An 18784-nucleotide genomic window follows, 5' to 3' on the forward strand; every position below is an offset into this window, starting at 1 on the left:
ATGGAGTTGCCAATTTGTGATACACTGATGCAAGTTGTGGACTGGTTTTGGTTGCAAACTTCTACTAAATCTGTTAAGACAAAGATTTTGAGTGCTATACTTGCAACTACTGTTTGGAAGATTTGGAATGTTAGGAATGTTGTGCTCCATGATGGATGTCTTAGGCTTCATTTGTTGCTAAGACTATAGTTTGAGAAGTTTTGTCTTACCTCAAACTAAGTTTAGATGATTTTATAATTGTGTTTTAATAGATTAATGTTAATTATTCAGTTTTGTTTTCCAGTTTGTACTGGAAATAGGTTTATTCTAGCTTTCCTCCTTCTGCACTTGTACTAAATTTTCTTTTTTATATAAAACCATCCCATTCAGGGGAAAAAAAAATAAAAAATAAAAAATAAATTGTCCATCTCGCAATTCTATATATATTTCAAAATAGTCACTAATATTCTTATGCTGCGTTTGGTGTGTAGGAATGGAATAGAATGTCCATTTCAACCATTCTTTTGTTTGGTATGCAATTTAAAGTGAGAATTTTCATTCCATTGGAATGAAAAATCCATTCCACAACTATACCTATGGAATGACCATTCCATTCTCAAGTAAATTTTTTTTTTTTTTTAAATTAACTTCCCAAAAAACCCTCATGTTCCAAGTTCAAGAACCATCACTACTTTCCACCACAACCATCTCCGCCTTTCACCGCCACCACCGCCGCCGTCTTCTTCCACCACCACCGCCACCAACTTTCACCACCGCTCATCACTTTCCACCATCACCACTGCCACTGCCTTTCACCACCCGACACCACCTTCCCTTGTCACAACAATGTACCACCACTATCACCGCTAACGCCTTTCACTACTGCCACCACCTTCCACCACAGCCACCATTGCCGCCGCCACTGCCTTTCACCACTGCCACCACCACCGCCTTTCTTCACCCCCATCGCATTACACCACCATCACCGCCACTGCTTTCCACCACATTTCACCACCTCCTCACCACCACTGCCACCGCCTTCCACCACGCCATCACCCACCGCCACCACCTTCCACCACCACCACTGCCTTCTACCACCACCACCGCTGCCATAGCCCTCCATTACTACCACAGCTACCTCCACTGTCTTCCACCACCACCACATTCACCTCCACTGGCTTCCACCATCTCCACCTACACTAATATCTCCTTCCATCACCATTACCACACTACTGCGACCGCTTTCCACCAACACCACTACCGTCTTTCACCACACCGCCGCCTTCCAACACCACTACTGCTTTCCACCTCCACGACCATCCACTAACTGCCACTATTTATTTTTTAAACATCATAAAAGAATGTCATTTTGTTAATTTAATTTATTTTTTACTAAGAGGGATATTTTGGAAAACTCAATTTAAAATTTATTCTATTCTAAATTTTAAATTGGTCAAATCAAACAATAGAATGATTATTATCATTTCATTCCTACATATTACATATTTACAACCAAACAATAGAATGAGAATGGACATTCCATTTCATTCCATTCCATTCCCACTTTTATTTCATTCCCACTTGCATTCCATTCCATTCTTGCATACCAAACACAACATTAGTTCAATACACATACGTTAGTGGAGCTCTTAACACAATCGGAATGGATCCTCATGATTCAAGCGTTTTCCGCTTCAAGGTATCCAATTTATAAGAATCATCTCTTTCATTAAATGATTTTGTAAAGGGAGGTGTTGTACTCTCTTTCTTTCTTGCATTGTAATTCGTGTTAAACCCTAAACACACCCCAAATGTAACTGGTGGGTGTTTGTCCATTACCCAAAAGTTTAAGTTATTGGGTTATGCTGTATACCCACCCATTTATACCCATTTCACTTCCCATTTGGATCTAATGGGGGAGAGATGTGGGACAAGGCTCCCCTTATAACATTTTTTCCCACTAAAACTCGCAACGCTCTCGTTGCGGTCGGGTTACTCTGCCTACCAGGGTGGCACACCTGGTCGTCTTTCGAGCCGAGCGCTTAGCGTGGTACCAGATCAAGGATTGTGTCTGATTTTGATACCAACTGTAACAGGTGGACGCTTGCCCATTTACCTAAAAGTTTAAGTTATTGGGTAGTACTGCATACCCTCCCATTTATATCCATTTCACTTCACATCTGGATCAGATGTGGGACAAGTCTCCCATTGTAACGTTAAACCTCTATTAAGATCTTCGCTAGAAATCAAGTGAATACGGAGTAATTGATTTGCAATTTTTTTTTTTTTTTTTTAGACACAACATATTTTGAACAAGATGGCCAGTCTATGTATGCATATCATGTGGAGGTGTTGTACTCTCTTTCTTTCTTGCATTGTAATTCCTGTTAACCTTAAACCCCAAGCCTCTATTAAGATCTTCACTAGAAATCAGAAATTACATCTAATTCGTCGCACAAAGTAATTGGAATGTAATTGATCTCAAGCCCAAGGAATTCAACTCTTTCTGAAGATTTGATCACAAAACCACTAAAATACAAAACTGAACACAAATCGAACCGATAACCATATGTGAAACAAACGATGATTTTTAATAAATGCCTACCAATGCTTTCTATACAGATTTGAAAGTGCCATTTTTCACTACAACACCAGATTCAAAGGAAAAATAAAACCGTAAAGTCATATGTGATTATCTTCACATTTAAATACAGAATAATTTATTTGCATTTTTTTCCTCTCTTTTTCTATTATATATTAGACACAACATATTTTGAACAAGATGGCCAGTCTATGTATGCATATGATATGATCCTTAATTGGATTAATCCTCAAATGTTGATTACATTAATTAGTTTTATGCCTGACTTATTTAATTATTTAAATATGCAATCGACTATATTTTAAGAAAATTAAACTTAAAATTAATAGTTATATGGCTCATACCAGAGTACAAGAAAATAGTATAAATTTAAACGAATGCTAACAAAAAAAATTACTCTTTTTGACTGCATATTTCATTCTTGCATCCTCACCACCGTGATGCAAAAGAATTTAATAAAACAGAAGAAGCCTCATACTCAATCAACCCTTATCCAAACACCATCCATACTTTTGGTTAGTAACAATAACCATCTTCATCTCACAGTTAGCATCTCAACCTTTTTATAGACATTCCGCTACTCGATTAACGGTTGCTTAGAATGGAAAGTGATTAAGATAATTCTTTAGAATACTCTATTGAAATATCTAACATATTTAGCATATTTATAATGTCTTCTGTGTTCTAAAATCCTCCCCACTTCAACATTAACTCTATAGAAATGTCTATATAATTATGAAATACATTATAAAAAAAACTTCCAAGTTTTTTTTTTTCTTTTTCTTAACAGCACCAAATTATCATTAAATAACTGATAAACAATTACAATCAAAAGTCCAAACTTGAACGGCCTAGTATCCAAACTTCTGCTCAGTTCATGAACAACCTGATTTCCATATACTCTTGGAATCCAACATAATTTTAAACCTTGGCTAGAGCTTATGATTGAATCACCATCTCCAAAGACATTATATTAGCAGATTGCAGGAACATGATGGATTTGCAATCTCCATCAACATCCATATCCTACTCACATCACCCTAAATTGACACAACCTCTCTCCAACTTGACCATAACAAGAAATGGAAAGTTAATGCATGTGCACATGAAGTCATGACATCATGTGATGCGATTTACATCCTACCCGATCATATCACCCTAAATTGCCACGTTTATTTAGATATGAGTAATTTAACATAAATATGTTATATATATATTATGAAAGCCGACAGAAATGAAGCCCATTTAAGCAATGGGCTTCATTTCTGTCGGCTTTCATAATATATATATAACACATTTAAAGTATATTTATTATGCATATCACACTCCTAGTGTGCAAAAAACCCTCTTAAAGTTTTTATATATATATATATATATGCTTAAATGGGCTTCATTTCTGTCGGCTTTCATAATATATATATAACACATTTAAAGTATATTTACTGTGCCTATCATACTCCTCGTGTGCAAAAAAGCCCCTTAAAGTTTTAATTTGGTGCAAATAGCTCCCTTCGACAAATTTAACCCTAAGTTGACTAAATTAACCTTACTGAACCATTTTATAAAATATATAAAAATAAATGATTTTGTAAAATGACCAAAAAAGACACTATTAGAGGATGCTCCTCACGTGCAAAAAACACTCCTAAAAGTTTTAATCTGATACAAATAGGTCCCTTTGACAAATTTAAACCCTGAGTTGACTAATTTACCCTTATTGAACCATTTTATAAAATATATAAAAATAAATAATTTTATAAAATGACCGGAAATAACACAATGGAGGACATTGGCAATAGACAAGTAAATATAAAAATATTAAATAAAAGTATAAAAGAAAAGTAAAGATAAAAATAAAAATAATAAAAAATAAAAATAAAAAATAAAAATAAAGTGCAAACTAAAGAAAACAAATTAGTTCCAAACTCCGAAAACCAGTGCACATTGATTTTGGGAATTTTTTTTTTTTGTTTGTTTAACACTGTTGGTACGGGGAAAAAAACAAATTTTAGTAAAAAAGAGTAAACTGAAATTTCAAAAAATTCAAATCCTTGTTCTACAAATTCTCAAAGTTTTTTTTAAAAAAAAAAAAAAAAATGTTTAGAGATATATATAGAGAAAAAAGTTTCAAAAAAAAAAATATATATATAAGGTAATGTGCACATAACACCTCTATACTATGAGATTAGTAGTATATATACTTCCTTGGATATTTTCAGAAGAGTAAAAGGGCAAAACGGATATTACAATACTAATCTATGTCAGATGGGGTATTTTTGCATAATATGAAAATATTAGGGATGTATTTTGCACACTTTTTAAATAAGAGGTAAAAGTACTATAAGGAGTATACTTTGGGGATGTTTTTGCACTTGTCCCTCTATATATATATATATATATATTATACACACACTAAGTAGTAAGATTTATTTGGATTATATATGAAGTATGAACTATTTAGCTAGATATATATTTGTATTCATATAATTTGATATCCAAATATGGCTTGACATTATAATAAGGGTATGGACATAGATTCACTGTGCATCTCTTTAATTTCGTCCCCTTAATTATTTCCCAGTTTAAATGGTGAATATGTATACATACGTGTATTAATCATGTTTTACGTTATTATAACTTCGTGTGGATAAATTTCTTGTTATGGATGAGCAAATTTCTTATTCATGGATGAGTTAGAGATCATTTATATAAATGTATATATATTATAATTTTTTATTATTTAAAACTCACACACATTTACTCCGCCTTTTATAAAAAATTTGAACCTTTCTATCTTCTACTTTTGAAGGTGAAGAAACACTAATAGATCAAGATTATAGGATTATACTAATGTGACGAAGACTAAAAGAAAAGAGTTCCAACGACTAGATGAATAATCCGTGCTCAAAAAATTATAGCTTAGCTACGGTGATAAATTTCTTATATGGAGAGTCCGGAACAATTTAGAAAGAGTGCTATATTCAATGCGTCTTTGAAATGGCACCTCCTCCTTTGTATAGAAGCTACTTCACACCTCTGCTCCACTGGAGCAACCCATGGGATAGCTCCTTGTTTTTCACGTTAAATTTCTAATTATATTTTGCACGAATAGTATTACTGTCCTAATTATAAATATAAAAGAATAAATTAGTGATGGGAATTTTACTTTACATCTTGGAACTTTTACAACCAATTTTTATGAATATTTTCTATAAGTGTTTAATGCAAATAATAAAAGAATTAAATGTCCGAATGATTATGAATTTTTTCTATAATTGTTTAATGCAAATAATAAAAGAATTAAATGTCCAAATGATTGGGTTGTTATGGTGTCTCTTGAGCCTTACACTATTCACTCCCCATTAACATCTAATCCTAAATCACATAAAACTAGAATAGGAGCGAGTACGAATTTTAGAACTTAAGCGTGAGAGCGACAAAATTATTAATGACAATATAAATAGTGAGAATTTGAATGAGAATACGCGCGGAGTGTAATAGTGAAAATACGTTCGAACCGTAAGAACGACACTTATTAAAAAAAATTGTGTGACCTAGATTTAACCACTATTCAGTAACCAATAACATTTTTGTTGTGAATATATATATATATATATATTACATTTCGCATTTTAAAAAACAAAGGAGAATGAATCTGATTCTTATTTTCCTATCTACAACTCTACAAGCAACGTCGACAGATGAGTCGTCACATATGAGGCTGTAAAACAAACAAACGTGTCATATACGCTCTCTCTTCTCGAGGAATCAAAATATGGAACAGAGCATAAACCCTTAAGTGTAGAGAGAGAGAGAGAGAGAGAGAGAGAGAGATGGCGAGAGGAAAACAAGATCATCAAAACAAGGCTGGGGCATTCTTCATGGCCACACTGGTCATGTGGTCCGTCTCTGTATTCTTCGAAATACTTTTCAATAGGCGAACAGAGCTCGTCACAGTCCTTGCTGGTTTTTGCTTCTTCCAATCGGCCAACTGGGTCATCCGTAATTGGATCTCGCGTGACCCCCTCTTCGTCAATACTTGTGTCTCTCTCCTCCATTCCTCCGTTACCTCTGCTTCAGGTGCCCTCTTTTTCCTTCTTTTTAATTTTTTTTTTTTTTTTAATTTTCTATTTTTTTAATGTATATATATATGTAATATTCAATTGTGGGTACTCATTGGTTTCTCCTACGAATTGGGTATTCGTGTTTGTTTGTGTTCTTGAATTTTTTAACGTGTTCTTTTTGGGTTTTGTGGGTTTTGTTTTTTTTGATTTATTTATTTATTTTTGGTATGATTATGATTGTTTTTTCCCTTCATATTTAGACTTTCCATTATTTAATTTAATTTTTTAATTGTTTGTTGTTGTGGGGGTGCCCACCTCCCACCTAAATGGAAACATTATGTTGATTTTGATTTACTGGTCACCTCCCACCTAAATGGAAACATTATGATGATTTTGATTTACTTGTCTGGTTTCTTTGTCGAATATATATATATATATATATATATATATAGTTTGGTGTAGGACTGTAAAATTTTGGGTTGGATATACAGTTGCAATTTGGGAAAAGTAGTTAAAATAATTAGACAGAAAGGGACATGTCAGAAAAAGAAAATAAGATCAGCAAACTATATTGAGGTGTTTAGTTCAAAATTTAGGTTATAGAGAAACTAGAGATGTTTTCTAAGTTTCTGAATTAATTTATATCTTTTGGTAATTGTTTAGTGTATGGAATTTATGTGGACTCTACTTGCTTTAATTGGAGCATAATCATGGATAAAAATTTTGTCCGAGATAATGGATATAAGTTCAGGAATATGGCAGCACCCATGAATGATTTGTGCATTATTTTTTTTTTTTGATAAGTCTTTTTCTTATCCATTATTATGATTAATGATTTGTGCATTATTATGATTAATAGTATTATTTTGCTAAACTATTGAGGAATTAGCTAACATGAGATGAGGCTGCTGAGATTGGCTTACCTCCTGGAAACAGTTGTCCCAAATGGCAAAAAAAGGGAACCATTTTCCATTATTTGGAGATGAAGAATAATCCTTGGTACACTAAAAATCTGTGTACAATGCAAACAAGACTATAATGACAACAATCTTAAATTCCTTATTCAAAAACCAAACAAGACCATTATTCTTGATAAATTCGTCTTAATAAGCTCTCTCTCTCTCTCTATATATGTGTGTGTGTGTGTGTGTGTAAATATATACACATACACACATCTAGCTTTGCCTTCCTCGGGTGAAAGTTAATTGTCATGAATTTTCTTAACTTCCATAGAGAAATATGATGGATGTGATTATGGTTATAGTAGAATGACTGCCAAAGAGAGGAGAATTCCCCTGACCATTTCAAAAGGTCTCAAGATAAGTGGGTTGAAACTAGATATATGTAGTGGCACTTTCATCCATGAGAACTGTAAAAGGAGCAGAATATGACCCTAATCATCCTTCTTAGACACTAAAGGACTAACCAATCCCTGAAGAAATGTCAAAACTAGAAATAGAAATGAAGAAGTGAAGATTATTGGTTGAGGCTTGATTTTTCAAAGACGAAGAAATCAAAGAGGATATTGCACATAGGAGTATATTTCGATGGATGAAGTGGTAAATTGTTTCAGAATACTATGTGATTAGCGCGCAGCTATTATAATAGAAATAATAAGATAACTGAGGACCGTTACCCAAAGCTCTGATACGTCAGAGTGTGCTAAGCCCGGAACAGTTCTAGAGGGGATGAATATATATTTTCGAATTTTGACTAAAAATAGTTAATTTTAAATTATCACAATTATAGTTTATAAAGAAACAATATCAATTATTTAAATATAGAGCGAGAATAAAACTCAAGCAATGACACATGAAGACTTGATATTTGCGTGGAAAACTGTATGAAGAAAAAATTACGATACCTAGTGCAGGTCAGATCAATAAGAAAGATTTTACAACTAAGTTAATGGATTCACCCTAGAATCACCTAGTCCCTCCCAACTTAGACTTATCCAAGATCTCCCTGGATCTCTCCAGCTGCTGATCTATCGATATAATCTCTCCTCAATCTGCTTATCCATAAACTTCTGATTTCCAATGACTAATAAAGTCTGGTTGTCGTTTCTTTGTATGATTTGGTGTTGATGACGATTGGAATTCCCCAAGTTGATGATTAATACTCCGAATAACAACTCACCATTTAATGCAAGATGCTACATGGTGAAAAGATATATGCTCTCTGAAATATATGATCACTCTATATGCTCTCTTAATAATATGTAGAGAGATCTCTATATTTATATTTATGTGTTATGAGAGCCTAGTGCTTTGAGTCCAAAGAAATTAGAGTTCCTTAGTTGTAATCAGAAAGGATATCTTGGCCAACACATAGTCCTAATCCTTAGTCTTGAATCAACTATAAAGCTAGGTTTGATGGGCCACATCTAGAGCATGGTTAAAAGAGGAGGTTTTATGGCAATGATGGGGTATTTTTATGGTGATAGCTTCAACAATAGGAAAGTTAAACTACTTTAGGTGGATTTAAGTTAAAGAAATTAAGGACTTTGGAAATTTAAGTGTGTTAGTTGGATCTTAAAAATAAAAATAAAAAATAAAAAATAAAAAATAAAAAATAAAAAATAAAAAATAAAGAAAGAAAAAGAAAAAAGAGGGGTTAATTCGAGGAGAAATTTGTTAGTAAAAAGGTCAGTAAGAGGGAGCTAGGGAGGGTTGCCTTCTTCTAGGAGACAAGCTGAAAGTAGAAATTTAGAGTTTTGTGGTTGAAAGAAGCAACATCTTTCTATGATGAGACTGGCTTGATGGGGCGGAGTTGAATGAGGTTGGAGCATACTCAGGGATGACATTATGTCATTTATACATTTGTTCTTTGAAACCGTAAATTTTAGAATATGTTGAATGCTTTATTATTGTTCTAACAAATGAAAGGGTTATGGATTCCGGCCTTTAGGTTTAGTAGTTTTTTGGGTTATGCATACGAAGCATTGACTATGATTTTAGTGTTGAGGTTGAGAAGGATGGAGCGAGTGATTTTGAATTCTGAAAATGCTTTTGCAGGAGGTATCAAATTATTGTTGCATATTTGGTAGCTAATGGTTACATGGATTCTCGAATTATAAACAAAACATCTGGGATTTTCAACAAGATGACCAAAAGAAGGCCCGTGATACTGTGATTTTTTTTTTTTTTTTTACATTATATGATTTAGACTATAGAGGATGGGTTTTGGGATCGAGTGAAGGAAATATAGACGTATGTTCTATAGCCAAGTTCTTCACCTCGGTTATTGGCTCCCCAGTCTGATTTAATAGTGACTCAAGGGCCCAGACAAGGAAATCCTGTCTGTATGCTCGTCATTATGTTATGGAGGCTTTTAGCATGCTGTTCGCTTGAGTGGTGGGTGAGAAATTTCTGAATGGTGGAGAGCTCTTTTTTTTGATTTCTCATCTCTTGTATGTTGCTTTACAATTCTTTACTATGGGGCTGAGAAGAAGCAACTTGCTATTTGAGGTGCATTCTGGTACGATTTAAAGCGGTCTTGAGTTTGAGTCTACTTCAGGACCAATGAGTCTTGATTGGAGTCTTGGAGAGTTGAGGGAACAAGACACTCAAATATATTGGATAGTTGGTGGAACTCTTCTTGACTATAGGCCAGCCTTTTGTCTTGCTTCTTAAGATGAATTTATCTATGGCTTGGTGATGAAGGGTTTGTGAAAGGGTGGTGGGTACTGGGTAGGAAATGTAATACTTATTAGAAGGGAGGTATACTTGATGTCCTTGATATTACATTCTGTCTTCATACTTATTTCATGTCTATATGCTCCAAAATATATTGCAGTGAGATTTGAAAAGCTTCTGATGAGTTTCATGGGGGACTAAGAAGGAGATTAGGAGATAAATTTCAATGTCATTTACTGGATTGAGAGAGAATTTTCAACCTTGTAGAAGGAGGGGGATTGTGAATCAAAAAGACAGAAATTTTAAACCAGGCATTGCTGGGAAGTGCTATGAAGGTTTGCATTAGTTGGGGGGAAGTTCATAGAGTGGGTGGTGGCCGGAAAATATGGGAGTGCCGGAGATGAGTGGATTTCAAATGACGTTGAATGGATGGTAAGGTGGTAGGATGTGCTTTTAGTTGGGGGTGTGAATCGGGCGGGCCGGGGGGGCAAGGGGTCAGCCCATGCCAGACCCAACGGTCCCAACCTACTAACATCTCAGCCTGCTTCAAAACTAGATCTCGAGGAACCCATTACATCTCAACAAACACCGTACTATATAGGTTGCACGGATTTTTTTTTTTGGTTGCTCATCTTGTTCAAAATTTTAATACCCTACGAAGAAATAAAGTTACAAAAAAGAAAAAATACTAAAGTAAATGCATTAAATACCAAAACTATACACACTTTATCTGAAATAAATCCTCTTAAACTTGCGGATTCACTGAGGTTCTTTCGTATTATAATTTGGAAAGGACTCAAAACTTCTTATTCTTTATAAATTTAACTTAATATCAGTTAAAATAACTTTACTTCAAACTTGTAGAGTAACTATGTCACAATGCCTTTCCAACTTCGCTGGTCCTGTTTTCCCATGGAAGACTATATGGCGCTCTAAGGCTCTACTTAGAGCGCCATTCTTTGTTTGGACTGCCGTCTGGGGTAAGATCTTGATGCTAGACAATTTGAGGAAGAGAGGCAATACTAGTGTCCTAAGAAGCATGGACACGGATACGACACGACACGGACACGGCAAATCCAAAAAAATTAGGACACGGATACGGACACGGACACAGACATGGACACGGCAGGGACACATCGAATAGTGTGTGTGTGTGTGTGTATGTATATATATATATATATATATATATGATGTAGTACTTTAAAAATTATTGAGTGTTACTATTTTTCATCAGCCTCATAATGAAAAAAATTCACAAATCATAACTCATCTACTGTAATAGTGTAATGACTGGCCTTAAATATCTATTTGTTTTGTCTAAAATTGCATATTAACCTTACAAGTTTAAAATTATCATGTATTGACCACATAAGTGAGTAAAAATTGTTAAATAACTTCACATATTTATACTTTAACCCAATTTTCTTTCAAAAATTATCTTTTAGACCCTCGAAAATAAGACGCGTTGGACACACACCCCTGGCGTGTCGGACGCGTGTTCGCGGAGTGTCCGTGACGTGTTCGAAAATTTAAAAACATAAAAAATTTCAGGCACGTTTTTTGGTGTGTCTGACACGTGTCGGGGCGTGTCTGACGCGTGTCGGTGTCCAACATGTGTCGGACACGGATTCTTCACCCATTTTGGAGTGTTCGTGCTTCCTAGCTAGTGTTAATTGGTGTTGTCTATGCAAACGAGATGGTGAGTTTGTGGATCACATCCTTATGCACTGTCCTATGGCATACGATTATTGGAACCTCATCTTCGGCTTATTTGCCATGCATTGGGTAATGCCTCAGTCTTCCAAAGGTTTGATTAACACGTGGAGAGGATGCCAAGTGAGAAGTCACGCTCGCGATTATTGGAGGATAGTTCCACACTGTGTTTGGTGGTGTATATGGAAAGAGAGGAATAACAAAATTTTCAAAGGAAAGGAATCGCCTTTGGCGACCTTGAAACTTCATATGCTTCGCTCTATTTTTTGTTATGTGAAAGGAAGCACTTGCTCCTTTACCATTGACTTAGTTGATCTTTTGGACTCTATGGGTCCTTAGGTTTAGCCTCCGTTCTTGTATTAGGGACACTTTCCACTTTTGAACGCTCTTCTAATCGATTATTACTTATATAAAAAAAAAAACTTTGTCACAAGTTAGGTTAATAATTACCAATCATATTATGCCATTTAAGAATAATTCATTGAGCCTTAACCTTATTTTATATTAATATGTGTAGTCCTTAAAATATAAAAATTATACACCTTCCTTATATTTCAGGTTACTTGGGTTGCTCAGGTTAGTAAAACCTTTACCAAAATTCCGGCCGAAATAATTTCGGAGTCATCTAAACCCAATCCAAGTCTCATGATATCAAATACCTTACCTGCAGTTGTAAAATTTTTAGCGGGACCTTAGGTTGCTCCCACCCCTACTTTTAGCGTGATACATTATTTATCTTTCTCATATCTTTTTAGTATTCTAGTTGACACGTAAGGGGGGAAAAAAAAAAAAAATCCTGCAATAAAAAGAAGATACTCCGTATATGGGTAACGGTGTGGTACCTAGAGGAATTCCAATGCTCAAGTCAACAAAAGGATTGAGGAAAAGGAATTTAGAATAATAATTACAACTTCCTCATGAAATAGAATTCTGTGTACCTGATGTAGAACAACTCGCTCACGATTATCTGAACATATAGGATTATCCCAAATCAGGGAGGCTGAAAAGGTAAGGAGAATAGAAGGAAATAAATAAATAAATAAGGAAAGTCAAAAGAATCACCGCAAATCAGGGAGGTTGAAAAGGTAAGGAGAATAGAAGGAAATAAATAAATAAATAAGGAAAAGTCAAAAGGAGATTTGGTGTAGTTGCCAGTAATAGAAGATATTATTCTCCATTGCAAGATTTAAGGAGGATTCTACTCCATCAAATCTCAAATTTCCCCTTTAATATTATTTCACGCATGCTTTCTTTTTTTATTTTATTTTTGACTTGGCTATATAAAGGCAAGAGATGTAAGTCTGCAGACATCATCATTATCAATATAATTTCAATTTCTCTCTTGTGAGTGTGTTCTTTGTGAGTTCAAGGGTTTAACCCCGTTCTTTATTGTTTCCGCTACGTTAGTTGGTATCAGAGCAAGGTTCCGAATCCAAGATTCGCCTTTGTTTTCGATGGCCGGTTCACGAGATGGAAGCAACACCTCCAACGACGGTGATTGTGATGGGGTAGCTCTTTTGAGGGCTGAGTTTATTGAGTTCCAGACCAATGTTAATCGAACCTTGCTTGATATGCATGAAACTATGCGTCAAGTATTGGCGAGATTGACAACGGTAGAACTTAAACGAGAGAACAATAGGCTGCCCAACGACGATGATCATGGACATCCTGCTCGCAATCGCGACCTAAACCCACCGAATAGGCAACCAGCCTATGAGGAAAATGTCGGTTTTGGTAACTACCGAGCCGTACAGGTGTTTGGAGATAATCGAGGTCGATGGGAAATTTGATGATTCCAGGGATTTTCGTATGAAGATTGACCTACCCACCTTTCAAGGTTATTTTCATATTGAAGAATTCTTGGATTGGATTAGTGAAGTTGAACGTTTCTTTGACTATATGAAAATCCAGGAGGAGAAGCAAGTCAAACTCGTGGCCTATAAGTTAAAAGGCGGCGCATTAGCATGGTGGGATCAAGTGTAAACTACCCGTGCACGTGAGGGTAAGGATCCGGTACGTACGTGGGTTAAGATGAAGAAGTTGATGAAAGCTCGATTTTTACCCCCTGATTACGAACAGGTTCTTTATCAGAAATATGAGTCCTGCACGCAGGGAAGTAGAACGATTGCTGAATATGCTGAAGAATTTTATCTGTTGTCATCCTGTAACAACTTGGTGGAACCCGAATTTAGCATGGTGGCCCATTTCAAAGGCGGGTTATGATGGGATATTGAAGAGAAAGTGGTGTTGCAACCGTTATTCAAACTGTCTGAGATTGTCACCGCTGCAGAGAGAGCAGAAACGTTACTGGAGAAGTAAAAGAATCGGTCTCGTGGTTCATATAATACTCAAAGTCCTACACATGACATGGGTAAACAGACCACGGTAGCCCCTGCTCCAATGACATGGCGAGGCATTGGAGATGGTCCAACAAAGGCCAAACCCGCAACACCCATAGCCCTGCTGGGAGGGGAGCCTCGACTGTGAGAGAAAATCCCTATGCACACCTAAGTATGGGCAAGTGTTTTCGATGTGGAGAACCTAGAAATAAATCCAACAATTGCCCCAAGCGACCGACAGTAAATCTGGTCGAGCATGAGGAAAGCGAGGGTGAGGAAGGTGAGTTCCCTACCTTTGAAGAAGAAGAGGTGACTGAAAGAGACAATAACGAGTTGTTGTCCCACTCTTTAGTCGTGAGGAGGTTGATGTTCACGCCAAAGGAGGAGGAGCACCCGTAGCGTCATAATGTGTTCCGTACACGTTGCACTGTCAACCATAAGGTATGTGACGTTATTATTGATAGCGGCGAAAGTGAGAACATTGTTTCCTTAACAATGGTTCGAAAATTGGGGCTTAAAACAGAGAAACATCTCCATCCATACAAAATTGGATGGATCAAGAAAGGCTCAGAAACGCGAGTAACTGAATCCTGCACCGTTCCATTCTCAATTGGGAAAACATATGCAGAGTAGGTGCATTGTGATGTAGTCGACATGGATGCATGCCATATGATATTGGGCAGACCATGGCAATTTGATGTCGATGCCACTTACCGTGGTAGAGACAATGTGTATATTCTATACAAGAATGGTCAAAAGATTGTTTTGGGTCCGATGAAAGAAGTCGACTTCTTTCGTTCCCGTCAACATATTCACTTTGGTCAAAAGATTGTTTTCGGGATCGAAAGTTTTGACCAAAGTGGACCTCAAGAGTGGATACCACCATATCAGAATCCGCCCTGGGGATGAGTGGAAAACGGCGTTCAAAACAAAAGAGGGACTGTATGAGTGGTTAGTCATGCCATTCGGATTATCCAACGCGCCAAGTACTTTCATGCGGTTGATGAATCAGGTACTCAAACCATTTATTGGTCGATTTGTAGTTGTTTATTTCGACGATATTCTGGTTTATAGTCAAACAGAGGCATAACACCTTTTGCACTTAAGAGAGGTATTAACAGCTTTGCAGAAGAATAAACTGTTCATTAATATGAAGAAGTGTAGCTTTATGACCCCAAGCCTAGTATTCCTCGGCTATGTGGTTTGTAGTGATGGCATTCGGGTAGATGAGGAGAAGGTGAGGGCCATTCGGGAGTTGCCTACGCCAAAGAATGTGGGAGAAGAACGCAGTTTCCCTGGCTTATCCACGTTCTATCGAAGGGTCGTCAAGAACTTCAGTAGTATTATGGCTCCCATCACAGAATGCATGAAGAAAGGAAAATTCCAATGGGGAGGGGAAGCTAAGATAAGTTTTGCCTTAATCAAGGAAAAATTGTCAACAGCCCCAATCTTAGTCCTTTCAGATTTTGAGAAGCTATTTCAGGTAGATTGTGATGCCTTAATAGTGGGAATCGGAGCAGTTCTATCACAAGAAGGAAGGCCAGTAGCGTTTTACAGTGAGAAGCTGAGTGAAACACGCAAGAGGTGGACTACCTATGAGTTGGAATTCTATGCGGTAGTGCAAGCGTTGCATACATGGGAGCATTATCTTATCCAGCGAGAGTTCATGCTGTTTATAGATCACCAAGCACTGAAATCCATTAACAATCAAAACAGTGTCAATCGGATGCACGCACGATGGGCGGCTTATATCCAACGATTCACCTTCTCACTAAAACACAAGTCAGGCCAACAGAACAAAGTTGCAGATGCACTAAGTCGGAGAGCAGCTTTCTTAGTAACTATGAAGGCTGAAATCACAGGGTTCGAATGCCTGAAGGAGTTATATGAGGCTAACGAAGATTTTGGCCAAGCCTGGGCAGCATTTAAAACGAGCCAATCCTTTAAAGGGTTGCACATGTAGGAAGGATTTCTCTTTAATGGCAATCAGTTGTGTATTCCACGAAGCTCTTTGCGGGAGCAAGTGGTTCGTGAATTGCATGGAGGAGGATTAGGAGGACATTTGGGGCGTGATAAGACGCGAGAGCTGGTAGAAGAACGGTATTATTGGCCACAACTCAAGCGTGACGTGGAGAACCATGTGCGGCGGTGCTCAATCTGCCAAACTAATAAAGGCCAATCTTAGAATACTGGTCTTTACACACCGCTGCCTATTCCAGATGCTCCATGGAAGGATTTATCCATGGATTTTGTTCTTGGGTTGCCGAGGACGCATCGAGGAGCAGACTCTGTTTTTGTGGTGGTCGATCGATTCTCCAAGATATCCCATTTTATTGCATGCAAGAAGACGAATGATGCAGTCCATATAGCCAATCTGTTCTTTAAGGAGTTGGTTCGTTTACATGGGGTGTCACAGTCCATTACCTCAGACCGTGACACCAAGTTTTTATCTCACTTTTGGCGGACTTTGTGGAAGAGATTCGATACGTCTGTTAATTACAGTAGTACTATTCACCCCCAGACTGATGGCCAAACAGAGGTGGTGAATAGAAACCTTGGAAATCTAATTCGCTGTATTTCAGGAGAGAAACCAAAACAGTGGGATCTTGCTCTTGCCCAGGTAGAATTTGCTTACAATTGCATGGTTAACAGGTCCACTGGCAAATCCCCGTTTGCGGTTGTGTATTGTTGTCCTCCAAAAGTTGCTTTGGATTTGGTATCCTTACCAAAGTTGCCGGGGAAGAATGTTGCTACAGAAAAAATAGTTGAGCACATTAAGACCATTTAGGAGAGTGTCAAGAAACATCTAGAGGAAACTTACACCAAATACAAGGCCGCAGCTGACAAGAGACGAAGGAAAAGAGTATTTGAAGAAGGGGACCTTGTTATGGTGTATCTAAGAAAAGAGAGGTTTCCAGTGGGAACATACAACAAGCTGCAAGCCAAGAAATATGGTCCGTACCAGATTCTAAAGAAAATCAACGACAACGCCTATGTGATTGATTTACCTACTGACATGGCCATTTCTTTTACCTTCAATGTGGCTGACATACATGAATATTATCCGCCAGATTCGGGTAACTTGGGGACGAGTTCTTTTTACGCAGGGGAGACTGATGTAGAACAGCTAGCTCATGATTATCTGAACATATAGGATCATCCCAAATCAGGGAGGTTGAAAAGGTAAGGAGAATAGAAGGAAATAAAAAAATAAGGAAAAGTCAAAAGAATCATCGCAAATCAGGGAGGCTTAAAAGGTAAGGAGAATAGAAGGAAATAAATAAATAAATAAGGAAAAGTCAAAAGGAGATTTGGTGTAGTTGCCAGCAATAGAAGATATTATTCTCCATTGCAAGATTTAAGGAGGATTCTATTCCATCAAATCTCAAATTTCCCCTTTAATATTATTTCACGCATACTTTCTTTATTTTATTTTATTTTTGACTTGCCTATGTAAAGGCAAGAGATGTAAGTCTGCAAACATCATCATTATCAATATAATTTCAATTTCTCTCTTGTGAGTGTGTTCTTTGTGAGTTCAAGGGTTTAACCCTGTTCTTTATCGTTTCCGCTACGTTAGTACATTGGTTGGATGATCCCTTTATCTTTCAAAGAATCAAATTTTCTCTATAAATGGAAGATCCTACTCTGGCTTAATTGGATGTAGATAATTTCCAAACCTCCTTAGCACATCTTTCAATTGTCTGAATGAATTCATTTTATACTAGGTTGAACTCTTTAAAAATAGTTGTTGTTCCCCTTCTAAACTCTTACTTTCAGTTTCAGTTTAAGGTTTCCTGTAGTCAGGTAACTGCGTCTTCTTCTGATACAAGTGCTGTCTCATCAGCATTTAATGCATATTAATGAGTACCACAACATCTTTTCCTCCTTTTGTATTGTAGACATGCAGCCACATGTCACTTTATTGCAAGTGGAAAAAATGCATGCGTCATTAGCCTTTCCGGACTAAAGGGGATGCGATATCCTCTGTTATTTAAGACAAACATGGTTGAAAATTGGATTCAATGTAAAAACGATTTTATTTGTTGTATAATGTTGCCACCGCCAAATTGGGGAAAGACACGTTGACTTGTAAGCCCTCTAAGACAAGAGTCTAGGGGTTCTACTATGATGCACTAATGGAGGCTCTGACTTCCTTTGGAGAGTTATTTGGCTGTATGAAGTTCCTTTCGAAAATGCTTTTCTTCCTATGGGGGGTTGCTTTGAGGAGAATCCTAAAGAACAACAATTGGGTACTGAAGGGGAAGGTGTTTCTGATTTGGTATTGGTATGTGTAAGGAAGCTGATGAGACTTGCAATCTTCTTTTGGTGCACTAAATAGTTGCCAGGAAGTTATGTTAGGAAATTGAGTCGTGTTGGCAATTTTCTTCACAAAATTGGGGTTGTAAGATAAAAACAAAATGTCTGGAATCAGCTTGTCTACACTCA

At 36.7% G+C, this 18784-nt stretch overlaps 1 protein-coding gene across 1 annotated transcript in view; it reads left to right on the plus strand.

The window, feature by feature from the left end:
* The first annotated feature begins 6305 nt into the window (after nucleotides 1–6305).
* LOC132274107 (uncharacterized) overlaps nucleotides 6306–18784 on the plus strand; it is a 28805-nt gene continuing 16326 nt past the window's right edge. The window contains exon 1 of the mRNA XM_059775275.1: nucleotides 6306–6661. Coding sequence (XP_059631258.1) covers nucleotides 6415–6661 — 247 coding nt within the window. The 5' untranslated portion in view covers nucleotides 6306–6414. The remainder of the gene's footprint in view (nucleotides 6662–18784) is intronic.

The sequence above is a fragment of the Cornus florida genome, unplaced genomic scaffold, assembly GCF_030987335.1.
Source record: "Cornus florida cultivar Cherokee Brave unplaced genomic scaffold, ASM3098733v1 CherokeeBrave_3.0.0_Hap2_Chr09, whole genome shotgun sequence".
NCBI lineage: Eukaryota > Viridiplantae > Streptophyta > Magnoliopsida > Cornales > Cornaceae > Cornus > Cornus florida.